This window comes from Vidua chalybeata, chromosome 1 (assembly GCF_026979565.1).
Source record: "Vidua chalybeata isolate OUT-0048 chromosome 1, bVidCha1 merged haplotype, whole genome shotgun sequence".
NCBI lineage: Eukaryota > Metazoa > Chordata > Aves > Passeriformes > Viduidae > Vidua > Vidua chalybeata.
The window spans coordinates 139,268,076-139,294,876 of NC_071530.1; the positions used below are offsets into that span (position 1 = coordinate 139,268,076).

Consider the following 26,801-nt stretch of genomic DNA (forward strand, 5'->3'; position numbering starts at 1 on the left):
GAGGAGTAATAACTTCCAGATTTACTCCTTTCTAACTGAGCATCTTTCAAAGTGGGTGTAGAACTATTTAAATAGCTTCTGTGGAGGTGGGATGAGAAATTGCTCTTATTCCATAGTCTGCAATCAGCACCAAACAAGCACTTTTCTCCACTGCACACACAAACAAGAAAGTATCTGCCAGCATCCTCAGCACTTTAGATCTGATTTTTCTGCCCGCTGGTGTAAGACACAAGGAATTTCACTAACATCAACAGAGTTTCAATAGCGTAGTTTTATTTTACTTTATTCTAAATCCAGTTAAATCTCCATTTATTTTTCTAGGGACTTCTCAGTGACTGTGCTCCAGGAGAAGATGAACCCCCACCCCAGTGCAGAGCCAATGCAGAGCTGCTGCAGCCCTTGCTTCCCAGCATAGCTAGGCCATGGCATGGTTCTGCACAGTCCTTTGTCTGGGTTTTGGATGGGTCAGCAAACAGCTCTGTGACCCACTTCTTCCTGGACAGCCAAATACATCCTACTGCACCAGAGAGAGGATCTTCCCTGCAGGAGGTAGAGGCTATGGATGTCCTGAGGTGCTCTCCTGGGATATCTGAAATTGCTTTCCCTCCTCATCTGTGGAAAGAGCTGCAAATCCAAGGGCAGGCAGAAAGAGTTAAAGAGTGCAAGCCCCCAAACTTCTCCCTGCTTGGATGGAGCAGAAATGCAGTGGGAAGCAAACAGTATAAAAAAGTCCCACATCCTCAGAGTTGTCAGAGGGGAGACAGGCTCCCTGGTGACTTCCAGAGAGAGCTCCTGCCCCTACCAAATCAAAGTTTAACCATTTACCCCAATAGACCCCAAAAAAGTTTGGGTCCTTGCTGAGTCAGTTCTGTAGCTGGTGATGTGTGTATTTTCGTGCATGGCTTTTCTTTTGGTGCAAACATGGGTGGCAATCTGATTAGCTCATGATTCATGATTTGGCTAATGTCCCTACTTCCCCCAGTCCCCACCTGTTCAAATAACTACTACTGTAATGTAGGCTGTTAACTTGAAATAACTTTTCCAACCCCTTTGGTAAATGAGCTCTGGAAACCCTTTAAGTTTTGTCCAGAGGCAGAAGTTGTAGTAATTTAACTAAAATGCTTTTCAAACCAAGTCAACATGGTGCAAAACTCTATGTGAGCATTTAAGAAGAAAGTTTACTTTGAACTGTCTCTATTCAACTAATGCCATGATGAGACATGCTGTTCTGGGAGAGCCTGGTTTCCAGACCCTGCTGCTTGGCACTGCTTCTTGCCAAAGCCCATCCCCTCCCCAGCTCTGCCGCACAGAAATACAGCTTCTCACCCAGCCCTGATAGCAGGAGCCAGGTGAGCAAACCCTCCCATTCAAGGAGTCACAGCTGATCTGGAATATCATGCCAGAGCAGGGTGAGGAAAGGCTGCTCCAGGCAGTTTGGCTGTCAGACCTCAGCAGAGCAGAGGGAAAACCTGCATAAGCAGCCATGGTGGATTGAGGCTGGTGACTTGAGCCACCTCTCCTACTGTCACATGAGCAGGCTGGTCACTGCTCCTTTGGTCACCTGTCCTGTGCCCATCACTCACCAGTACAGTTAACCCAGCCTGAGGGGGTTACAGCAGCAGCTCCATATGCCCTTTGCACCAGCTCAAACAGATCGGTCAGGTTTAGGAAAACTTCCCAAAAGCCTTACATTATGTAAGTGATACTGTAAAATAAAAAAAAAAATGAAAAAAAGGAAATGAAGGAAATACTGGTACTGAACTCACCAGAGGATTGATTTAGTTTAGTCCTCAACTGGCTGAGATATTGCTACATAAAAGTTGGATCATTTTGAAGTACACATGCATTTCAGCCTCAGTGTGTACAACCCTCAGTAGCACCACCAGGTAAGTCCTGATCTCACCCAGTCCTCTTCTGGCCAGGAATTCCCCTGCATTTGCCTGCCTCATTCCCTGCACAACCCTCAGCTGCTGGTTTGGTGCCCTGTCGTGCATTTAGCTCTCGCTTCCTCCATTGCCATGGATGTGGCAGGTCCTCAGGTTAGGTCATCATGAGCACAGTGCAGAGACTCTGAGCCTCCCAAAACCAGGTGGAAGGCAGCAGGGAGAGGAGCAGGTGTGTGACCATGCTGCTGCAGTCAGCACCCAGGTTTTTCACCAGGGTAGGTAGATGCTTTGCCTGGGGGTAAAAGCAGTAGGTTCACCAAGGAAGTGCCTCTCCATAGGTGGTGTGCTGATTTCACCCCTGGCAAACAGCATTAATATAATACATCAAAGCTGGCTGCATTAATAGCAAACCAAGGGAAAGGATTTGCTATACATGTTAGCTACTTTTCAAATGCAAATGTCTGTTTTAAATCAGATTAGGACAGAAGGAAGCCTAGAGAATGCCAATAATTAATACACGATAAAGGAATAAACATCCAGGGCATCAAAAGGTAAAACACAATCACCAAGATGAAAGTAATCCATCTTCTCCACACAGCCTGCTCTGCTGCACAGAGTAAGTGGGTGTGAGTCTCCATCCCCATTTCCATAGGTAGGTGGTGAGTATAAACCCAAAGAAGCTGCTGAGGAAATAAGAAGGCTCCTCAAGCTCAGCCAGGGAAGTGGAGAATCCTTGGGCTGGGCTTGGCTTCACTGGGCTGAGCCCAGCTCAGCTCAGCTCAGCTCAGCTCAGCTCAGCTCGGCTCTCCCCTGGATTCAATGAACAGAAAGGGAACCTTTAGCAGTCACTTCTATTCACTGGCATGACCTTGGTCTCTTCAGGGTGTGCACAGCTGGCTCATGTGGCTTTAAACCAGTTAGGAAGGTGGTGTTTGGATCTTCACTGAGCCTTGAGTAGACCTCAGAAATACTTTGCTCTGGGTTCTCTTCTTTTCCCCACGTGAAAAGCACACCAACCTCTCCCTCTGTCCCCTCCCTCCCCCATGCACATCCAGTTACAGTTTGGGTTTACAGCAGGACCCTCAAACTTAACACATCTCCTCAACATTCAATTTTAAAAGAAGAGAAATAGGAAACTCAAGGGAAAGTGGTAACAAATTCTATCCCCCTTTCATATTTCTTTAAATTCACACGGTGCTGTATTGGACTCTGGCACTGCCTTGTGCTTTTACTTCTTCCTCAGCTTCCATTGGAATAGCAGTGCTTACTCTGGCTTTGCTAAGCTCGCACAGGGCACCAGACTGTATCAGGCTCTGTGTATCAATGGTAGCAGAGACCAGCAGGCCCCACCAGCCCATAGTCCGTGCATGTGGGGGGTGAGCTTTGCTGAAGGCAGACAAACATCCTTCTAATGCTTGGAGGCTGCTGTTCACCAAGGGAGCAAGAAGCCCTGTGGCTGCTGGTTTCATTGACTGGCCTGTGTACCAGTCTCTGGGTTTGGAGGGTACTTACCTCACCAAGTAGTTACTTATTTTCTAGATATCAGAACAGAAAGATAAGTCTCTTCCCATACCTCTCAGGAGCTGTGTTGCTAACTTAAAGGTTTGCGAAGTGCCCCCAAATCAAAACATGGCCAAATCATGGAACCACAGAATGGCTGGAAGGGACCTTCAACAAATGGCTAGTCCAGCCCCCTGCCATGGGCAGGGACATCTTGATCTGGTTGCTCAGAAGCTCAAAACCCCATCCAAATTGACCTGAAACATTTCCAGGGATGGGGCACCCACAACTTCTCTGGGAAACCAGTTATATTGTGACCAGCCTCACAGTAAAGAATTTCTTCTAATATCAGTATTGGGTTTGCATGGCAAGACTCTGGTAGCAGGGGCTACTAGAGGGCTTGTGTGAGAAGCTGCTGGAAGCTCTCCCATGCCCAGCAGAGCTGATCCCAGCCAGCTCCTGGATGGATCTGCCGCTGGCCAAGGCTGACCCCATCAGCTGTGGTAGCAATGCCTCTGTGATAATATATTTTAGAAGGGAAACAAAAGAGTTATTGCATGGAAGTAATTGCAGCCAGAGAAGATTGGATGAGAATGTGTGAGAGAAACAGCCCTGCAGACACCCAGGTCAGTAAGGAAGGAGGGGCAGGAGGTGCTCCAGGTGATGTAGCAGAGATTCCCCTGCAGCCCGTGGTGCAGCCCGTGGTGAGGCAACTGTGCCCTGCAGCCCATGGAGGATCACAGGGATGCAGAGATCCACCTGCAGCCCATGGAGGATCACAGGGATGCAGAGATCTACCTGCAGCCCATGGAGGATCACAGGGATGCAGAGATCTACCTGCAGCCCATGGAGGATCACAGGGATGCAGAGATCCACCTGCAGCCCATGGAGGATCACAGGGATGCAGAGATCCACCTGCAGCCCATGGAGGAGCCCAGGCTGGAGCAGGTGGATGCCCAAGGAGGCTGTGATACCCTGGGAAGCCTGCATGGAGCAGCTCCTGGCAGGACTGTGGACCCATGGAGAGGAGCCCACACTGGAGAGCAGGTTTGCTGACAGGACTTGGGACCCTGCAAGGGACCCACATTGGAGCAGCCTATTCCTGATGGACTGCACCCCATGAAAGGGACCCAAGCTGGAGAAGATTGTGGAGAACTGCAGCCTGTGGGAAAGACTCATGTTGAAGAAGTTTATGGACTCTTGTGGGAAGGACTCTCCCTGAGGGGGAAGAAGAGGCAGAAACAGCTCTTGATGAATTGAATTGACCATAACCCACATTCCCTGATGCCCTGCACTGCTGTGGGGGAGAAAGTTGAGAATAATGAATGAAGTTAAGCCTGGGAAGGAGGAAGTGGTAGGGGAAAGTGTTTTTAAGATTAGGTTTGCTTCTCATTATCCTGCTCATACTTTGATTTGTAAAAAATTCAACAAATTTCCCCAAGTTAAGTCTGTTTTGACAGTGGTGGTAATTGCTGAGTGATCTTTCCCTGTTCTTATTCCAACCCACAAGCCTGTCTTTATATTTTTTCTCCCCTGTCCAGCTGAGGAGGGGAGTGATAGATTGGCTTCGGAGGGCACCTGAGATCCAGCCCAAGTCAAATCGCCACATATCTAATAAAAATCTATCAAATTTTCAGTTTAAAACCATTACACCTTATTCTGTCACTACAGGCCCTGGTAAAAAGTCTCTTTATTTCTTGTGAACCCCCTTTAGGTACTGGAAGACTGCTAAAAGGCTTCCCTGGAGCCTTCTTCTCCAGGGTGAATAGCATGAACTCTCTCAGACTGCCTTCAAAGGAGAGATGTTCCATCCCTCTGTTCATCTTTGTGGCCCTCCTCTGGAACCTGCTCCAATAGGTCCATGCCTTTCCATTACTTGAGGCCCCAGAGCTGGATGCAGTACTCCAGGTGAGGTCCTGTAAGAGCAGAAAAGGGGAGCATCAGCTCCTCCATCACCTGCTGGCCATGCTTCTAATGCAGCCCAGGATATGATTTGCTTTAGCAGAATATTCCAGGTTGAAATAACTGCAAACAAATACAAACTGAGGAGTAAGGATACTCTGGGATTTTCTTTCACTTTGTGACCCACTTGGTAGGGACAAAACCCTCCTGCTGTCCCTTGAAAGCCCAGGAACACATTCTTTTAAAAATAAGCTGGAAAGTCGTAACGCTTCCCACATGCTTCTTTTATGTTTCTCTTTCTTTCTCTTTTTCATTCAAACCCCACATTGGGCTGAAAGGGAGCCCCAGGCTAGACCACAGTGTGGACAGATGGACAGTGTGGGCAGTTGGCCCCTTCCACCTGACATGGCAGGGATGAAGGTTACTGCCTCCATCACCCACTGATAAATCTGTGCTTGCTGCCAGCAGAGGCAATAGCAGTTCTAGTCATTCTGGGAAAAAAAGCTGGCTGCAACCCAGAGTGGCCATGCCATCATGGAATTGTAGAATCATTTAGGTTGGAAAAGACCTCTTAGATCAAGTCCAACTGCTAACCCAGCACTGCCAAGTTCACCACTAAACCATGTCCCTAAGTGCCACACCTACACATCTTTTAAATACCTGCAGGGATGGTGACTCCATCACTTCCCTGGGCAGCCTGTTCCAGTGCCTGGCTACCCTTTCTGTGAAGACATTTTTCCCAGTATCCAATCTAAACCTCCCTTGGTGAAACCTGAGCCCATTTCCTCTTGTTCTGTCATTTATTACCCAGGACAAGAGACCAACCCCCAGCTGGCTACAGCCTCCTTCCAGGGAGTTGTAGAGAGTGACAAGGTCTCCCCTGAGCCTCCTTTTCTCCAGGCTAAACACCCCCAGCTCCCTCAGCTGCTTCTCATCAGACTTGTGCTCCAGACCCTTCCCCAGCTCTGTTGCCTTTCTCTGGACACATTCCAACATCTCAATGCCCTTCGTCAAGTGAGGGGCCGAAAACTGGGGCCCAAAAAACCAGCACTTCAGGTGTGGCCTCACCAGTGCAAAGTACAGAGGGACAATTACTGCCCTGGTCCTGCTGGCCACACTTTCTGATATAGGCCATTTGCCTTCTTGGCCATCTAGGCACATGGTGATTGAACATGTTCAGTTGCCGTTGGCCAACACTTCCAGGTCCTTTTCCACCATGCAATTTTCCAGGCACTCTGCCCCAAGCCTGGAGTGTTGCATGGGGTTGTTGTGACCCAAGTGCATCCCTGTGCTTCTGCAAGGGCGCCTGCTTTCCTGCACTAGGTGTACATCACCATTATCATCCTTCCTCAAAGCATCCTCCAGGTACCTCCTGGAGGTCTCCCCAGTGCGACTGGAAAGCCTTACAGCACAGGCTGGACCTCTCACAGGGGTGCAACAGCAGGTTCCCAAAGGTGAGGTCTCACACTGAGCTTACAGTGAGCTCTGTAAGTTCAGCAATCATTGCTTGCATAAAAATCAGGGAATCACAGAATGACTGAGGTTGAAAAGGACCTCTGGAGGGCATCTCCAACCCTCCCACTTAAGCAGGGTCATATAGAGATGATAAAATATAAGATATGCAGTCAGTGACTGTGGTGGTTGGGCTCTTAACCACAGGTAATGACAAAAATCCAGCCAAACCTCATTGGCTGATACTCTGCCACCCAATCAGTGGAATCAATCAGAGGGATTGAACAACAACCAATCAGTCCTTGTCCAGCCCCTCCTCACTGCAGAGAACCCTGGCAAGGGTGCAGATTCAGATGGCACCAGCCCTGCTCTCTGGGTTGCATGAAGAGAGGGGGGGCAGTGCCACCATCAGCACTGATGTAACAGCCAACACATTACTGCCTTTCTGCCAGAAACCTTGTTCTGCAGAGGCCAGTGGAGCAGCCAGCAATGTCTGCAGTCAGTAGTTATCCTCTGGAAGACAAGCTGGGTCAGCAGAGAGGACAGTTCTTTGCATTTCTGAGCAAGGAGAACATATCCCCTTGACCAGTGTTTATTTAGGCTTCACCACAGCCCTGTTGACAACATCAAAGCTTTCTGGCAGATTGTAGATGTCAGCATGGACTCTGATCTTTGGCTGCTGCCCAGAGAAAATTATGAATCACTTTGACAAGCACTATCCAAAGGAAGTCTAAACAAGTAGTGCTCCAGCATCATGATTACAGGTAATATCAAAGCAGTAAAAAGTCAGAATTTCTGTCTTGGCCTTGGGACCCCAATAGTTTGATCTGACTAATAAATGTAATCACTGTGACCAAATCTTGTACAAATGCTTACCAGCCTTGGTCAAAGGGATGTCTGAGGTGGAAATTACCCATGGGTGGTGCTGAAGGCAAACAGTGCTTCTAAGACCTGCATGTACTTATAGGAACCAGAAGCAGGGATTGTCCTCTATATGTGTAGGTGATTACCTTGTGCTGGACTAGATTACACAACCCTTTACCTGTATGGGGGAGGAGGAAAAATGACCTCTTGAGATCTATTGCAATTTTGCCCTATATTTCAGCAAGACTAAAATCCCACTTGGACAATTCCCACCAAGGACTGGGCTGCTGTAAGGAGCAGCCAGCCCCAGTCATTCTGTGCTGGCCTTGCTGTTGAACCCATATGGTCTCACAAGATAGTCTAGTCTTAAAACCCAGCATTTATCAATTCTAATGCTATTAAGAAAGTAGGGCTCTTGGTGGTGAAAGAAACCAGCAGAATCTGGTTTGGGGACCCAGCTTCACAAGCAATGAACTTTGTTGTGTTTCTTCTGTACTTTTCACAACTGGAGGAATGAGTTCAGTTTCACAACATTTTAGGTTCTGGTTGGACTTCCATGACAAGCAAAGGTGATATTTGCAGGTTGAAGTACAGCCCTTATTTACTTTAGTAGCACATCTCCCAGCAACTTCAACCAGGAAAGAGTTTTGTCCTCGCTGTCTTTCACTGGCAGGGCTTTTGTTCTCACAGTGAAGTCAATAACCCTCCTGTTCACCTCCAGCCCCACAGCATGTGCCTGGGCAGCATCGTTGCTGTGCTCCCTCTCATAAACAGCCTCTTGCTTCGGCCTGATTTCTGCCCTAAACAATATTTCTTCTTATAACTTTATTTTTACTTACTGCCTAAAATTCCAGATTAAATGCCATCTCCTAGCAACTGGTATATTTTTGTACCTAGTCTGCTAACTTTCAGTGTTTGAATATTGCTCTCCGTTCATTTTGCTGTCTCAGACAGAAAACACTGTTTTCCAGATACCTACTGGTATGTACATTTGTTTGTTAAATTTCTAAGCAGTTGAGTCAGTTAAACAGCTAAATTTATATCCATATGTTTGTTGACTCCATAGTTGTACTCCTGAGGAAAAAAAAAAAATACACAACATAGTCCTCCTGCTTGGTCTATCTTTAGAAGAGAGACATGGGGCAAGAGCTGCCTTGAAAGGGGTGTCTCATCTGAGATGTTTTGCAATGGGGCTCTTTTTCCAACCGTGCAAACCCTTGGCATTTCTTGACATGTTAAAGAAACATTGAGAAATGAGCTTACCACCCTCTGCAGACAAACCATGTGTGTCCTCCCAACAAGCCATGGCAAAAGCCCACATTGGCTCTCAAGAGCAGGACAGGGCTGAGTTATGCCCACAGTGAACCTTTCATGGACCTCATGTTAAAAATGAGCCTTTTTTTTTTTTTTTGGCTGTTTAGCTCAGATTCTGTGATGTGACTTTTAAATGTGTGTGAAGAGGCATTTGCTGCTTTTATCTTTGTAGGAAGCATGTCAGGATCTCAGCATACTGCAGAGAAGGGCTCATGCATCAAACCAGGTTTTCTCATTGGAAATTCTTAAAATTTTTTGGGACTTGTCTATGAATTTGCCTTCAAGAAGCATTAGCAAGTAGGGCTCATCAGTGGTTTATTAACTTTAGTAAACCATAGTCTCTATCTGAGCTTCCTCAGGTGGTCAACAGAAATGGCAGCTTTTAGGATGTGCATCATTACTGCAGCTGTCTGGTGCAGACTGGGATGGGGAATCCCCAAGCAGAGCCTGGAAACAGACTTTGCAGATATTTTCTGCTGGTCAGGTGGATCCTCTAACACAACAGGGTGAAATCCATCCTTAGATTCAGTTTCTTGTTTTGTCACTTTTCTATCCATGCAAACTTGACTTTAGCTATTTTTTCCTGTTTGCAATGACTATAAATGAAATTTATGTGTAATAAAAGATGCTGTCCACAAGAATAGAAGAACAACTGATAATTCATGACTTTTATTTCTGTAACTTCTCACTTCCAAAATATCTATTTGACGAACTGTGAGTCATATACATTGGCTGGGACAGATATGCTTAGCTCTGATTTGTACAGTGAGATGTAAATTATCAGCTAATTAAATGAAAACTTTCTCAGTGAACTACTGCTTTCCCTCTCTCCCTTTCCCCCCACCCCCTCCCTTCTGCTTTAACTCACCAGTGTTTAAAGCCATGATGCCATTGCCTGACAACCTGAAAACCTGCCACGCACCTTTTCCAACAGCAGCGTTTCCTTCAGGACTGCTGGCAGGAATAAAGACTGAAGCTGCCCACGACTTCCCGCAAAAACAACATGGCATCAGGACTAGTTACAAACAATGGGTCATTTAACTTCACATCTCTGCTAGAAAAGTGCTTCCTGCCCCCAGGCTTCAACTGTGCTGGCTCAGAGAGATGGACACTTAGGGCATTCTTTAATATTGCTTTGTTTTCCTGCAGAAGCTACTGCAAGGTACTGGCCAAAGCTCTACTCTGCCAGATGATCCTCAAAGGGCAGATTTGCATCCTGCTAACTCTAAAATTCATAAAATATCCGTGTGAGGAAGGATACGTGCGAGTCATTCCCTGACAGCTGAGTGGAACCATAGATAGCTGTGATCACCCGATGAGAACACGAATTCTGTCAGATCTTGCTGAGCTGGTTGGGTCTTGCCTGCTACATGTGATGGTCTCATTAACACCTACTGACAGATGTTTTCCTCTCAGCTTGGCCAGAGGTGCCTGTGTGTCAATAGGCAGCACTGAGCAGAGACGTATCAGTTTTTGGCAATTTTATGCAGTTCAGCTCCAGAAGGATTAAAATGTGCTGTAACATAAAGTAAGGTAACCTTGTGCAGTTGTTTAGAACAGTATTAGTTTAAAAAACTCTGTGCACCGAGGCTTTGTAAAAGAGGATGCTTGTCAGTTTTCATGGAGCAGAAGCAGTGAAGCCAGTAGATTCTCCTGTGCATCCTTTCTCCTCACTTACATGTTACCCCAGGCAGAGCACCACTCACACACAGAGGGCAAGGAGCTCTTCTCTAGAAAGCAAGGTCTGGAACGAGCTCCTCCATGATCTGAATTTTCCAGGCTGCTCTCCTGCTGTGGCACCTCCTGTTCCTTGCCCCAGCTCTCCCCTGACCACGGTCCCATGATGCCAGTCTCCTGCACTGAAGTTTATCAAGCTGGATTCTTTCAGAAGGACAAAGAGCATTAAAATACAGGCTTTGTCTAGATGCAAACTGTACTACACTCTTGTATGCCTTGGAATGATATACAGACATTTAATAATGCACATGAACGATTTGTCCCTGCACAAGAATCCAGTGACAAGAATCTGTTACTGATAAACTGTGTTGGCTTTGAGTGGCAGGGTTTTGGTAGCAGGGGCACTACAGGGGGTGGCTTCTGTGAGAAGCTGCCAGAAGCTTCCCCCATGTCTGACAGAGTCAATGCTAGCCAGCTCCAGGACAGTCAAGGCCAAAGCCATCAGCAATGTCAGTAATGCCTCTGTGATAATGTACTTAAGAAGGGGAAAAAAAACCTCTTCAGAATAACAGCAGTGGGGAGAGGAGTGAGAATATGTGAGCAGAAGTGCCCTGCAGACAACAGGGTCAGTGAGGAAGGAGGGAAAGGAGGTGCTTCAGACACCAGAGCAGAGCTTCTTCTGCAGCCCATGGGGGCCCTACACTGGACCAGGTGGGTGCCCAAAGGAGGCTGTGACCCCATGGGAAGCCCGTGCTGGAGCAGGCTCCTGGCAGGACCTGCAGACTGTGGACAGAGAAGCCCAGCCTGGAGCAGGTTTGCTGGCAGGACTTGTGGCCCTGCAAGGGACCCACATTGGAGCAGTTTGGTCCTGGAGTAGTGCACCCCATGGGAGGGAGCCACACTAGAGCAGTTTGTGGAAAACTGAAGCCCTCAGGAAGCACTCATGTTGGAGAAGTTTGTAGAGAACTGTCTCCCATGGGAACTATCCTACACTGGAGAAGGGGAGGAGTGTGATCTGTCCTCCTGAAGAGGAAGGAGTGGCAGAGACAACGTGTAATGAACTGACCACAGCCCCCATTCCCTGTCCCCCGATGGCTGCGAATGCTCTGAGCATCTTCTCATTTAGCAGCACTGATGTGACTTAGGGTCCTTCCACATGAATTGGTGCTACACCACATGAGGTTTGTTCAGGAAAAAAGGAAGGGATATGAAAAAAAAGGTAGCAAAGGGGGCCATGAGAGGTTGGAGTGAGCTTATACCAACTGGGATGAAGAGGCAGAGGTAGGGACTAGGAGGAGCAGGAGATGTGTTGATGAAAAAGCAAAAGGGAGAGCCAGGAGGGAGACATAGGAATGGCAAATGATCTTTGCAGCAGCAATTTGAATGGACATGTGCCAGGAAAGATTTAATTTGTCAGGGGCAGAAGGAAGGATGCTGCGGTGAGATGTGAGACGATCTGAAGTTTGTCCGTGAGGGTGGAGGGGAAGGCTGTGTCTTGGCTATGGTCTGAAGGAAGAATCTGGAAGGCTTCAGTGTGTCCTGGAAGCAATTAAGGGATGCCCTGTGGCCTCTGTTATGTACAAGGTCAGATTAGATATTCACATTATCCCCTCCTGAGTTTAGCATCTATAAATCTGTGAAATAGAAGCTTTAAACCACGATAAAGGCCTGAGTCCTTGGAGCATCATATTGAAAGCCCAGAGTATCCTGAGATATTGGCTTTAACACTGGGATTTGGGGGTATAGAAAATCTATTTCAGGATATTTTTTATTATTTTTTAAGGTTTATTTCATCTACCTCGTTTTACAGGTAGAGTATATTAAAAAAAAAAAAAAACTCTAATAAAATATTTAAAGCCCTCTAAATATCCTTAAAAGAGTCTTTTCATAACATGTGTTGCATAAATAGGCAGGATGCTGCTGGGATGTGATATACAGATGTCATCACTTTGATAGTTTAATAGATTTCACAGCCAGAAGGCACCACCATGGTGGTTTCCTCTACCCCCCTGCATAATGCAGACCACGGAGTTTTGCCCAGCAATTCCCATACTGATACATGAGCTACATCATGTACAAAGATATCCATGCTTAATTTAAGTATCTTTTGGGGTGATGGAGAACCTACCATATCCCATGTCAGCTCCTCCAGTGGTTAATTACAAGACCATTAAGGAGAAAAATGTGCCTCACTTTCAACAGTATTTTTTTTTTAGCTCCACTCTTCCTGGTTTATTTGCCTTTGTCTGCTAGGTTAAGCAGTCTCTGGTACTGTGTTCCTTCTCCATGTATAGATACGTATAGATCAATTCATCCCTTATATTCCTCTTGGATAATATAAATGGACTGTGCTCCTTTGGGTCATTGTAAGATATGCTTTCCACCAGCCTTACAGCTCTTCACCTAACCTTCCTCAGTGTTTCAACATGATTTTTAAGTGTTGACAGCTGAACTAGACTCGTTTTGTCTCATTAATGTCATGTATAGAGCTAATATATTTCCCCTACCACTCAATATTCCCATTTATACATCCTAGGGTCATTTTGGCTCCTTTAACAAGAGCATCACACATGGAACTCGCATTGAATTGCTTATCTGTTGTGACCTCTTAGGTAAACAGCCAAGAACAGCTTCCTGAATATTCCCTCTATAAAAACTCCCATGGGATGCCCCTTCATTTGCAACTCCTCTTTGGAGACTTGTCATTTAACTGCCTCATAATCCATTTTAAAAGTGCCATATTGATTTTTACAGTGCTACCATTCAGAACAAACTGAATGGCAGAATGCAACCCCCAGCATTGCTCTGATCTTCCCAAGGACCTATTTCCATGGAGATGCATGGCCACAGCTTCTGGTTCCCTACGGCAGCTCTGTGCCTTGGCTGGCACTGAGGAAGCATGTGGCCACCCCACCTTCTGTTTCTGGTGGAGGTCTGCTGCTGCTTCAAATCTATAATTGGAAGCACAGGAAATTGGAGTAAAAGCACTAGCCATGAGCTCTGAAACATCTAGAGGGTAAAACAGATTTACAGCTAATGCTTGCAGAGATGGCAGAACTGTTACTGATGTGTTTAGATACCAATGCTTCTTGATGGTTTTCAGGAAATATTTTGAGACAATATCCTACTCTCAGGAGGTCCCAAACTGGCCTATGGAGAAGTATCAGTCTGAATATCCCATATAAATGCCCTGCTGCTAGTGCTTAAAACCACACAGTTTTTAGAGTGGTTTTAATTTAACAGGGAGGGGTGTGTGACTGGTGACCCAAGAGAAATGCTGAAGGCTGAGGGTGGTCCTTGGTCCGACGTGTTTGGATAATATTCCAGACAATCTTGGTTTTCCTGTTGGTTGCCAAGTCCCTCATGGGATTGGCAGAACATTGTCCAAAAGGTTCATATTTTGAGATTAAGAGGCAGCTTGTTATGGGACTAGTAACATGGAGACAGAGGGGAAGCATGAAGAAAGCCCAATTTCTCCTGTGTAATACTGCACAACTCATGGAAGTGGAGGAGGGCAGAAGAGATACTGCCTCAGGGTAAAAGAAGCAATTGTTGTCCCCAGGTACAATTAGACAGTGGGAGCCCTGAATCCCGCAATTTCTCATGTTCCTGACAAAAGTTTTACCTGCCAAGAGCTGCCAAAACCAGGCTGAGTCTGGAACCTAAGGGACGTGGACAAAATCAGTCAGCATAACAGTACCCTCCATGCTCTGGATTAAAACTTAAACAGAGGCAGAAATAACCCTGCAATGTCCCCAGAGTACTAAAATTTCTTGCTGTAATGACGACAGGCAGGGGCTTATCTGGCTTTCCTGCATGTGGGAGTGTTTCTGTTGTGCAAATCCTTGCAGCTGCACTTTTCATGTGGGGCAACTGTTGCAGCTAAATAAAATTGTTAAAATGAGTTAATCAGCTTAGTACAATGGTTTCCAATATTTTCCATAAAACAATTTGCCTCCCACATAGTCTGCTCTGTCCCATTTCACAGCACAGAGGAGAGCCAAAGCACCCCTCAGGCTGAGCATCCGGCGCTCAGCACCAACCAGGCTCTCCTGTCTCGCCCAGAAAGTGCCAGGGCAGAGTGTTCAAGCTGAGACTTATGATGTGCCCTGAAGTGCTTCATTTCTCTGCAGTAAAACTCCCCAGTGAAGGAAAAGCAGTTTTTCTAATCCGCCTAGAGCTGTTGGTGGAGGCTGGAGGTGGCCACGCACACTCCCTCAGCCTGCCCTCTGTAACGGATGGCTGAAGCTCTTGAGGCTTCAGCCAGCTGGCTATAAAATGTTGCCTCTCTTCAGTTCATAGTTGGGCTCAATATAATTTTTTTTTGCTTGTTTTAACCCCTAATTTCAAGGCTTTTCTCTACCTATCCCTAATTTTCTGATGGTGCCTAGTAAAGACCAGATGAAAGCCTGGATGTAAGGAGCTGGGCTGACCCTGGTCCTGCAGGGTGCCACCTGTTTTGTGTTTGCAGGTCTCACTGAGAGCATTTGTCACTGCACTGCACAGGAACGGGTGGCTTTGGATGGGAAGGTGGGCCCGGTCCCTGCTGTCACCCCAGGCTCTGGCTCTGCATCTGAACTGGCCACGGCAGGGGACTTGTCCCAGTTTCTCAGCTGACAGCCAGAGGTATTGACTTAAATGAGTCTGGAATTAGTCATAGCTACATAGTAGCAGAATTTTACCTGGAAGAGGTAGAAAATGAAGATGCAGTTCCATTTGAAATTTAAAGTAATGATAACAGAGGTGACAGAGGTAACTCTTTGCTTCCCATTTAATTCTTACCAGCAGGAAAATTGAACCGAGAAAGAGATCTTGGTAGACAACTTGGTCCTGTCGTACTACAGGGTCAGGATTGCTGAGGGATGCTTTTCAAAGCTATTGGCCATCCCTTTTAAGCAGCTGTTTCAGCATCCCTGTTCCTAAGAAGGATTTTTTTTTTCTTTTGGTTCCTAGAAAGTGTCCAGTGTGCATCCTTGCTGCTGTTTTAGCCTGTTGGTTCCATCACTGACATGGAGATGAGGTTAATCCATGTCTCCCTAAAAAAAAACCTGTAGCAATTTGTTCTCTGCTTTATCTCCTCCCAAGGCCAATGCCTTGGTGCCATTTCTTAAAAGGAAAACTCTTCTTTTTGACAGTGTGTTTCTCACATGCAATAAATTCAGTGTATTTCCCATGTGATGCTAATAACTGTAGAAGGCAAGAAATCATGTCAGGTGCAGAAAAGCAAGAAGGCAATGACAAGGCAGCGACATGAATGAGACAAAGGAGTGCATAAAAGAGGAGCAGACCTCAGACATGCCAAGAGCAGGATGATGTGACACCTCACCTGTGAAAGTGTCACTGCACACACAGATCAGCACCAGGGGGCAGGGAGAGATGGGCATGGGAGAAGCAGGAACTGTGGAAGGCATCTTCTTGTCTCCCAGATAAGGTGTTTCTTTTGTACCACAGTGCCCAGCCTGTTCAAAACAATCTGATTGGTAACACAGTTTTCTTGGAAGACTTACAGTTCCTCTGTTGACTTTCAAGGTTTAACAGTGACAGGTAAATGCAGTTCCAGTTCTACAGTAAGGAGATGGGACACGAAGAGACAATGTGAGGGAACATCAACAGTGGGACTGGGAATATCCTGTGTGTTTCTAGGGTTGGACTTCATTCTCTGGACTTCACTATGGACTCAAGATATGAGCTCACATCAGAAGGCTTTGCTCAAATGAGCACAGATCTGCTCAGCTAACACAATCTTAGTTCAAGAATACAATTTTTGGACAGGGACACGGCATTGAGCCCAAGGGTCTTAAGCTACAGCTTAAGGCATCATTCCAAGAAGCACAACTTGGGCCTGTAATCCCTGATAGATCCTCAGGGTAAGGTAAGTTTTGATGGTCCACAGGATGTACATGGGTATAACACAAGGTCATGCAAGTTTTATCAAGGACTGATTGTCACTGGAAGGAAAATGACCAGGAAAAATGAACTGTACAACTGGTTACTCCATTGACAGTTTCTGAGTAACAAACTGTGTGTAAAGAAACTGCAACCCCATCCCCAAGATTTGTAGCACTAAACCCGTACAAGCACAAATGGAAACACCTTGTCCACAGCTTCAACTAATATTTTCTCTGTCACCAGGGAGAAATATTTCATGATCATGACAGCTGCTGTTTCATTATAAAGCAGATCTGGTTTAGGTGGCATATTGTTTATAATGGAAATAATCCTAGTGTGCAGCACACAGAGTTATAATAATATGGCACCACTGTAAGCCCTAGGGAGACCCTGATGGTGAAAAGGGTATGTGACATAGCAACTTTGTCTTTACTTGTATTATTGTTCTAATTTCCCTCAACCCAAGAAGTAACATGCACAGATCTGTTCAAAAACAGAGCTTTCCCTGCTAACATATTCTTCTCGCTGACAAGGTTTATGGAGTAAAAAGCTTTTTAAAAATATAAACAGAATTTAGTAAATTGCAGTCCCATCATGAGATGCTAAAATAAAAAACATGATTTATGATTTTTTTTAGATGACAAATTATCTTGACTTTGTCAATTATAGTTTACACTGTATAATTTTGTTCTACTATTTTGTATTAATCCAGTGTTTTGTGTTTGACCGAAACATTTCATCAGTCTCTGCCTTACAAATATGAGCATATTCAGAATTATGGTCGAAAAGAAAAAAACCACATATATGGAAGAGCATAATATCATGCTGGAATTTCATCATTTCAGCAATTTTGTGAAAGCCACCTAATCCATTGACTTTTAAATTGCTTGCATGCCATAAATACTGAGAACAAATGGGGTGAGTGGAATGGAAGTGAAATGCCTCACAGCATAAACAGTCTAGTACCTGCTTCTTTTGCAGCTTGGTCCCCTTAGAGGATGCTTCACTGCTGACAAGGGCATCCCCTAAGTCTTGAGAAATAAGGGCAGTGAAAGGAGAATTCTTCCTCACCATGTGCAGTGTCTGCTCGCTGTTGCACTGCACTAAAGCAAAATCAGAAGAGTTGGTCCAGATTCACACCCAAACCCTGCCCAGCAGAGCAGAGCCCTTTGCTCAGGTAACAGCTGTGATGTGCTGCATTTAGGCAACACCTGCACCCATGCAGCCAATCACTGCACAGACCCAGGGACCACGGCTGAGCAAGGCGACTTGCGGGTCGGCAAAAATCTCTGCCCACCTTCAGGTGCTGGAAACTACCTGAATGAGAATGCTCAGACTGTCAGGTGAGAGTTGTTGCTAGAAAAAACTCTGGGTTTTTTTCCCCTCCTGTTCATGACCTGGATCAAGCTTGACCTTATTTAAATCAAACAAAATACTTTTACTGTATAATAAAAATTCCATGTTTTAATACATTGCCATGCACAAATGAAGTCAAACAATGCAGAGTACAAAATTGTCAAATATACAAAATGATAAAGCAGATACCCAAAGCTTCCAGAGATCATGCCCAAAGATACCAAAAACTTGATATTAGTTTTAATTTTATTGTTTAAAAGAATTCCTCCCTCACGCCTGGGCTTTATTTTTTGTTGGTTTTTGAAAACAGAAGGAAGTAAAGACTGAATACAAAAGCTGTAAGGTGGAATTAAGTGATGGCCACTTTGTATACTAAAAATTAGTTTGTGTGATAAGTTCTGTTTTGGGAAAAAAGCACTGCTGTGCAGCTGAACACCTTGGATGCCTGGGGAAACGCAGCGTACATCAAACAAAAAGGCACACTTTTGTCTCATGCCACCTCATTTGGCTCCACCATTAAAAAGTTCAGCCATAGATACTGGGAATAACAGTGTGTCACTTTGTAAGCATTAGAGTGCTGGCATCTTCCTAGATTATCAACCAAGTTAACATTAAAAGGAGATCACTGGCTTAGAGTATTTCCTTGGTGAATCTAAACCAGAACTGCATCCAAAGGCAGCAGGACCAGACAAGATTTGCTGGCTTCAAGTGACTGACTGTTTTGACCGTGGCCAAGGGCTTGCAGTCAGCCTTTCTGCATCCAGCCATCCTCCATCAGGTGACCAGATCTCCCAGGACCTCGATCCCAGCCTCCCTCTCACTCCCTGCAGCTCATGTCCATCATTGGCAGCCAATGTGGATACACCAGCACAGCCTGGTATCTGATTCTGTCCATGGGCTCCTTTTTGGGAAGCAGCTTTTGGAGAAAACTCAGGTGCAACTGCAATTCCAGCTGCGTTCCTCAGGATCATGTTTACACAACCTTTAATTCAACTCCCCAAAGCAGAGGACCCCAAATTTAGAGCCCCCTTTGCTGGTTTATGGTGTGTAGAGCCAGGCAGGCATTCCTCCCATCTTACCCAGACAGTGAAAAAGAAACAATAATTTCAAGGCAGGTCCAGGTAGCTGCAGTCCCTACAAGAAACTGAAAGCAAAGCCCAGCATGTCCCAAAGTACTCCCCTGCCACCTTCAGATTCTGTAATATCTGTGAGAAATTAAAAAATACGCATCTTAGCCTTGCCAAGCATCCCTGCAGCTTAGTGCAAAGCAAAGGAGTCTTCTCCTCAGAGGACACATCCTCTTTGGGGAAATGCCAGTCATTCCCATCACCAGGGAATTGTCCAGTCCTGCAAGGAAATGTGTCCTGCTGTGGTTGCAGGAGCCACTAATCACAGACAGAACCTTGTGCTCTGCCTGTGGTTAGCCCAGCATGGCTCCATTCCTCCCCTTGGCCAGTGGTGTTGGATTCAGGGCAGATTTTTCTATTGTCACTTAGTCTCTTTCCCACCTTTCTCAGAAGGCAGAGAAGGAGCCTCTTACATACAAGGGAAGCAGACAAAGTGCTAAAAGGACTCCAAACATTTCTTTATCTGCTCTTGAGACCAAAGCCTGGCTCAGTAAGGAAAACTTCTGCCTAGATGTAAAGCTGCCCTCTCAATATTGGAAAAAATCCAACCAACTGAGCAAATCCCCTAAGCATCTGATAGGACAATCTGAGGGTTTTTTTCCTTGCCTGCACAGCTTCTTATTGCTTACGTGCAGTTTTGTTGCAATACCAATCTCTCTGCTGTAAAAAAAACCCTGTGTTTTGCTATTTAATTTGGTGACTCACAATATTAAAAAGATAAATTCAAGGCAAATGCTTAATCGAAGAAATGTGATTAGAGATGTAACAACTACAGAGAAATTTTTTTTCTGATAAACTATTTAGATATATTTGGAATTAGCACCAGAAAGAAGCTTTTAATTTCCTTCTTAGACTGAGCCTGGTCTGAGCCTGAGCTGTGATAATGCTGTCAGTCCTACTCTTATGGCAGAAGAAGATGTTACAGTCATGTGCCAGTTCAGCTTTGCCCCTGCCCGGCTGGCCCCAGCCGTGCCTGCCACAGAACACTCTCCTCCAGACCTGCAAGGTGTCTAATACCAATCTGCAATAAGTATTGCTTTTATAGTTTCCCTTGTTTGTGTGAACTGTTTACTCTTTAGAGTGTACATCCCAGTTTGTGCTTTCCCCACTACTTGATGAAGCACATGGAAGATGACTCCAGTGGTTCACACTTGCCTTGTGCACATCAACAGTGGTTTTGTGAAATCTGAATCAGACACCAAGTACTCCTCTGCTTATTTCTGAAGTACAACATTCAAACCAGCCAATGGTAACAGGACCCAATCTGCCAAAAACCCACTGCTGGGAGCAGCTGTCTGGGTATTACTCTGGGTAATCCCACTGATGTAATTTCACTTCCAGGGCTTTATTAACCAGCTCCACTGGGGCTCCTCATGAGAGCAGAAGTTTGCTGTCTTTGAAGCAAGGAACCTGTGCACCGTGCTCAGCTGCACCATGATACCATCGCCCTCTCCATCAGCACTGCAGCTTCTCTGCCAGTTGTTGCAGGCATGAAAATCTGTTTCTTGCCAGCAAGATGCTACCTCCTTAAGAGGCAAACCCACAGCTGTTATGCCTTGCTTTGACTACACATCCACGTGGCCCCATCATTTGCATGCAGTATTTTGTCCCAGGCTGCCATCAATGAAAGGCTACAGACTGTTGGTATGCCCAAGGGTTTTGTTGTCCTTTCTTGTCCAGTTCTCTTCCTTTAATTATGTGCAGCAGAACCTTACAACTGAGCAGACCTAGTGATGCTCATACCAAATGCACAGCTTTCCACAGAAGCTGTTTAAATCAATACCATTTTGTGGGAGAGAAAAAAAAAGGATATAGATTGCCCTGCCTTCCTCTAATATTGGAAACTTCAGGATATTTTTAATTCAGAAGTTTACATCTGATGATCTAGTCTAATCCTTGCATAAGACATGCCTAATAACTTCATCCAGCAATTGCTGCACCGAGCCTGGATTTCAGTTTGAGGTAGAGCTTATTGACTTAGAAAAATACTCCGCATAATTTAAAGACTTTATGTGATGGAGAACATACCAGGTAATGGAGTAAGTTGTCTCCACTGGTAATCATCCTCCCTGTTGAGTATTTGCACTTAATTTCTAGCCTGAAATCAGTTTCCAACCAGCAGAGCACATCATTCCCTTTTCTTCTAAACAGAAGAGCTACCTGCCTTCAGACAGTACTTCTCTGCCTAGGTAGAAGATTGTGATTACAGATGGAGATCAAGTCACCTCTTCAAATTGCCTCTGATAAATTAATAGCTTGAGCTTCATTAGTTTGACACTATAATAAGACCTGTTTTTCTGCCCTTGAATGACACCGGGAACTATTGAAAATAATCCTCCCAAGTTGTCGATACCTTTTTTGAAAGACTGACAGTGACCAAACAAACTGGAATGGCATCATTACAGCCAGGTCCTACATCCCAGCTGGCAAGAGCATCTCTGGGGCTGATGCTGAACAGGTAATTTATGACATCTTCACAGTCACTGTATTATTGCAGACATACTCCCCAAGCTACTAAGTTGGACTTGCTGCCATTTCTCCTGGATTTTTAACTTTTTTGTCCTCCAGGTTATTCTCCACTACTAACCTGCTCAGATCATTATATACTATGCCCCTGGTTTTGTCATCTCTGGCTGTTGCCAACAGTAATTTTCTCTTTCCTTGGGGGGTATACTGAAAATAGAGCAAACCTTGAGAGGAGCTCATCAGAAGTAGTCTCAGTGAGGATAATTCATATTTACAGCTATTTTTGTGATCAGCCTGTAATCCATTTTTAATCCATTAAATATGGGTGATATTGATTTTGCATTATGCTATTTTGTTCTTTATCAGAATCAAATGCTCTATAGGAGGCTAAGTATAGTATGCCAGCAGAGCTTATTTTCTCAACAATCCTTTGATATCACAAAAATAATGGGAAGTTTATTTGGCATGATACAGTTCTATAAAAATAATATGGAGGACTTTATCAATTTTTAATTGCTCCAATGATTATGCCATATCAACTTTTCCATGATTTTGCCTAAGACTGATAGGAAGCTAATGAGTCTATAGTTTTCTGTATCAAACCACTCATTCTTTTGAATTATTGTGGGTCTGGTGTCATTTGAAGCTTCCTTTATGCTTTCTGGTTCTGAGGAGTCCTAGGCAAAATTTTCCTTCACTTTTGGATTCAGTTAATGGTTCTACAAATTTAAAATTATATTTGGATAGTGACTGCTTAATATTACCTGTAATTACTGATGGAGTAGGAGGAATTACATTTTATTGTGTAATCTAACTCCTTCCTTCCACTGCTTTCAAATACAAAACAAGACTATTTGTTGGGTTTCCAATGTAGTGTGAGCAATCTCTGTGCTGGGCCTGTCTAACATCACACTTAGCTTTGCTATGGCGGCATTTATTAGGATATATGTAAAGTCTTTGGTGTAACCAGCCCTAACCTATTTGACACTGACTTTCCATACATTTTTGGCTTCCTTCATTAAGCATCTACTTTCCTTACTAGCAGATTTATCCTCATGAGCCTGCCTAATCACCTATACATTATCTTGGTGAATTTTTTTGCACTCCAGATTACTTTCCTAAATTTTACTATAGGAGGTTGCAGGTAATGCTGGTCATATTTTCCCCTCACCTATCAATTTTAATTCTACCAAAGGACCTTCTCTTTTAAAATTAAAATCTTATTAACAGCCTATATATACCAGGGCAGTCCTGCAGCAGGGCTGTTCAAGGAGACTCTGATGGCAGAGATGGTAACTGTTAAAGGGGACCAATGTGAAAGATGCAGGGTTTTACTTTGCTTTATTTTGAATAATGCAGATCTTTTGGCTTTGTGGCAGGTGGAGGGAGGTTCATTTTAGTGATCACAAAAAATGCCACCTCAATGCTGGCTCCTTGGCTGGCACTAATCAACACATCTCTGGAGCCTGCAATGGAGTAGTGCCAATGGAGGTCTGCCAAGGTCTGGCATGGGGTCTTCTGAAAATTCAGGGCAAACCTAGAATTTTGTCATTTTTAATGGTTTCATTTCCTCAATGACATTGCAGCTGCAGTTGAGTGACAACACTTACCCTAAGGAAGAGACAGGGAGGGGTGGACTCACTGGTAAAGCACTGCCATGCATCTGGACAAGCAAAACCAAAGAGCTCATGGAGCTTTTCCAAACTCCCCTCTCGGAAGGCTGCCTTTCCCTTAACAGAATAAATGGCAGGCACAGAAAGCCACCCAGATAAAAAGAATGAGGAACAAAACGGTGCAAAGGATGATCTCAGCTGCAGTGTGCTCTCTGGGTTGAGCAATTCCTTCAGGTTTCTAGTGGAGGCCGTCTCCCGGTGTGAAGCACTCGGAATGGCTGAGCTCTGACAGGGATTCTTAGCAGGTCTGATGCTGAACCTGGACACAGAGAAACCAGGTGAGCGTGGCAGGAGGGCGAGGCTCCGGGCTCGGAGGAAGGCTGCAGGTCTGCACAGGAACAGGGTCCTGGTCACAACCCTGCCTTGTCTCAGAGATAATAACTGGTGATCAGTGTAACAGCAGCACAGCCTTTATGAATTTATCTATCTCCACAGGCTGATAATGGCTGCTTTATGAAAATAGCATTAGTCTTCCACTCTTTTGCAGCGAACTAATGGCTCTGAGCATATTTAAATTCACTTCCTTTGCCGGAATAACTTATTTGCTCCCTTTCATGTTGACTTGGTCTTTGGCACTCTCGACATAAATGATTTATTGACTAGAGATAAAGCATTCTTTCCCCTGAACTGTTCCTGCGACCCAGGCAAAAGCGGATATGTCTGGTATTAATAAGGTGTTCAGCATAAAAAATGCAATAGACTTGATTGTCTGCACTCAACAGCCTTTCCGAGAACACAGTACCTGCCCCCATTCATAAGAACAAAGATCTCTCCCACATGTTTATTTATATTAAAAAGTTTTCAGAAGAATATGCTGGGATCCAGATAGTTGTTCAGGAGATGTAGAACAATTTCATAAATATCCCTGAGGAAGCATGGCCTACTTTGGGAGAATAACAGTGATTAAAAAAATCCAAACACAATGAATAGTTAAATACAAGCCAAAAAGTACAGTTATTTCCTTATGGCTCTGGCAGACAGTTACACACGTGGAAGTGTCACGGGGCTTGGGGGAGCTATGCTTGCAGTTATCCACATGCATAGGCTGGCTGCAGGATGGAGACCTACACCAGCTTCAAGGGAGGTTTGTCCAATAGGCACCTACAGCAGACGTCTCTCCGAGTCTGGCTACTCAAGGGTCTGGACTTGATTTTCACATTTCTCAGGGCCTATAACACTGCTTTTCTAGGTCACCATAGCTAAAATCCTGGGAAGCTTTTAAAACAAACTGTTTTAACAGGATAAGTGCACACATCTAAATTCATGCCCATATACTGGAAGATGTTCAAAACTAACATTAATACAAAAAAAGCTTCTAGTGGCTCTCTGCCGAACGCAACTTCTTCTCATACACCCTTTTAAGATAACACTCTCTGATAAACTCTTCTTTTATCATTCAAATTATTCTGGATTTTTTCACTGGGTAGTAAAATAAGAAAACTCCTACTGTAGAAGTATAACATTCTCTTTTTAATTTAACATATCAATCAAAGTATTTTGTTTTTAATTGCTTTACCAACATGAAATTGATGCCAGTTGTCAGAGTGCATTTTTAAAACCTGTAGCAGAAAGAGCTGTAAAATTTGCTGAAGCTTACAGTGGACCTGTGCCATGCACATGGCCGGCTCTATTGGTATCAGATTCCAACCTGCAACCCTATGAAAAGCTCTAAAAAGTGCAAATGTTGCAATTGGCAAAGATCCTTATGTTTTAAGGAGAATTTTTACACCTATTAATTTGAAATTAGGGACTAGGATTTTCAGTAAGAGAATGTAGAAGCTTATTACTCTGTAATTCTTGGGAGCTCCATTTGAGAATCCATGGAAAGACTCAAACTATTAAAAATCATTAGCAACTTCTGAAAATCTTTGTCACTAGTAAAAATACTTTGCGTTTGCACTGAGTACTATAGAAGTATCCACTATGCTGAATCTGAGATGGGTGGAGAGCTGAAACCTAAGCCCATAACCATCTGAAAGAAAAACTAAACCCTGAAGATAATTATCTGTTTGTTGTACAGGCAACCCTCAGTGGTTGACCTTTCTTTCTCTAGCAATGAACTGCACAATAATTTTTAAGAATTATAACACAGGAGCTTCCTCCAGAAAGGTGCCCATGACTTATTCTAACTGCACATTCTCTCCATCACTGCATCTTCATACAGCATCTTCTTGTCTCACCCAGAGTTTGGAATAAATGCTAACAGCAACTCTACTCAGGCTGGAGAGAGTGACAGTCTTTAAGTACACAAAATTTTAAAGAAAGAAGGAACAAAGAAGTAAGCCCCCTCATTATGTTGATGACATCAGTTCATTATAAAGAGTGTGCCGAGAAGGTCCTGATGTAAGGGACACACTAATTCCACTGAGTCCCCATGGAAGAAACAGTACCACAGCCAGCTGTGATACAACCAGTGATGAGGTCAGCCATTCAAAGACTGAACAAAAAACAACGTTCAGATTGAATGCAACAGTCATGAGCCTGCTACAGTATATTGAAAGGCTTATTGGAACCATTTGCTTATTCCCAGTTCCTACCAAAATACTGTTTTGAGTAGAAAGTGGAAAAAGTTAATGAAGAAATCTACCCTCTCCAAAGGGAGTGTCTTGCTCCTTAGAAGTATAGTCTTACACTTTACCTTTTTAGAGAGTTTGGTTTGGACTACAATTTCCCAGCCCTGCCCAAAACATAAGTGGTGGCCAGCATAAAGAACCTGAATTCTTCCAGTTTATTCTGGTTTTATTGCAGACCAAATCCAGGGTCACATACATGTCTGAGAAAGGCTCTCTCCCTTGCCTCTCCCTCGCTGAGTTAGAAAACACACTGGCGCACCAGAAACAGGACCCTTTGATATTTGGTAGGTGAAAGGGAGAGCAGACACAGTATCCTACAGCTCATTCAAACTACCCTATTCTTGGCTACCTCTGTGACAGCCATTAGCTCTAAGCCTTGATAAAAGAAGTCGCATCTCTGCCACGAGCAAATCTATCTACACAACCTACTGTGAATCGGTGAAGGGATGCTAGTACTGGGCTTCAGTTTGGATGCAGTCTCAGCACAAACACTGAAACATATCCTCAGTATTTTAAAAAAGGACCATTATATATATATGGACTGTGCTAGTTCTGTGAGAAAAGCACATATGAAGTGCTGATATTGTTTAACAGAATACCATTAGACTGCAAAACTAACACATACAAGACGTTTACATTCCTATCGGGATGTAATATTGTGAACATATCCACTGAGATTGGAGAATTGTTGTACGTTTTTCCTAAAACATCATGCCATCTGCATACATAATAAAAGAATCTAGTAGTTGCCATGCTAAAACAGGACTTCTAGTGAAGGGCATAGACAGTCCCCTAAAGGGAACTCAGAAGTTATGCACAGTGATGAAGACTGGAAGAAGTTTTCCAGCTAAAGGTCTGTCAGTGACCATTTTCAACAAATTAGATATTTTGGATATTTTGCACCACATATTTACTCCATAGCAAACCAGGTCTCCCCAGAATGTATCAGCTGAATGGGCTGATTTTACTTCAAGTTTGTCTTCAATCCTCCATGGTCATCTTCTGGCAGCGCCATTTATTGTGGGTTTTTTCATGAAGGAAAATTCACTTTCATATCAAGTGGCAGGACAGCAGCTTTTAGAGGCTGGAAATGTTTACGGAGAGCTCTCTGCTGGGGCTGTG

General features: G+C 44.4%; 1 protein-coding gene across 4 annotated transcripts in view; it reads right to left on the reverse strand.

The window, feature by feature from the left end:
- Nucleotides 1-256: 256 nt before the first annotated feature.
- Nucleotides 257-26,801, reverse strand: part of SAMD12 (sterile alpha motif domain containing 12) — a 201,903-nt gene continuing 175,358 nt past the window's right edge. For 2 of the 4 annotated variants that reach the window (XM_053967449.1, XM_053967439.1), the window contains exon 5: nt 257-624. In XM_053967449.1, the coding sequence (XP_053823424.1) occupies nt 557-624 (68 nt within the window). In that variant the 3' untranslated portion in view covers nt 257-556. Of the gene's footprint in view, nt 625-17,928; nt 26,797-26,801 lie in introns of those variants that run through there. The other 2 variants (XR_008435202.1, XM_053967457.1) reach the window with 2 other exon arrangements.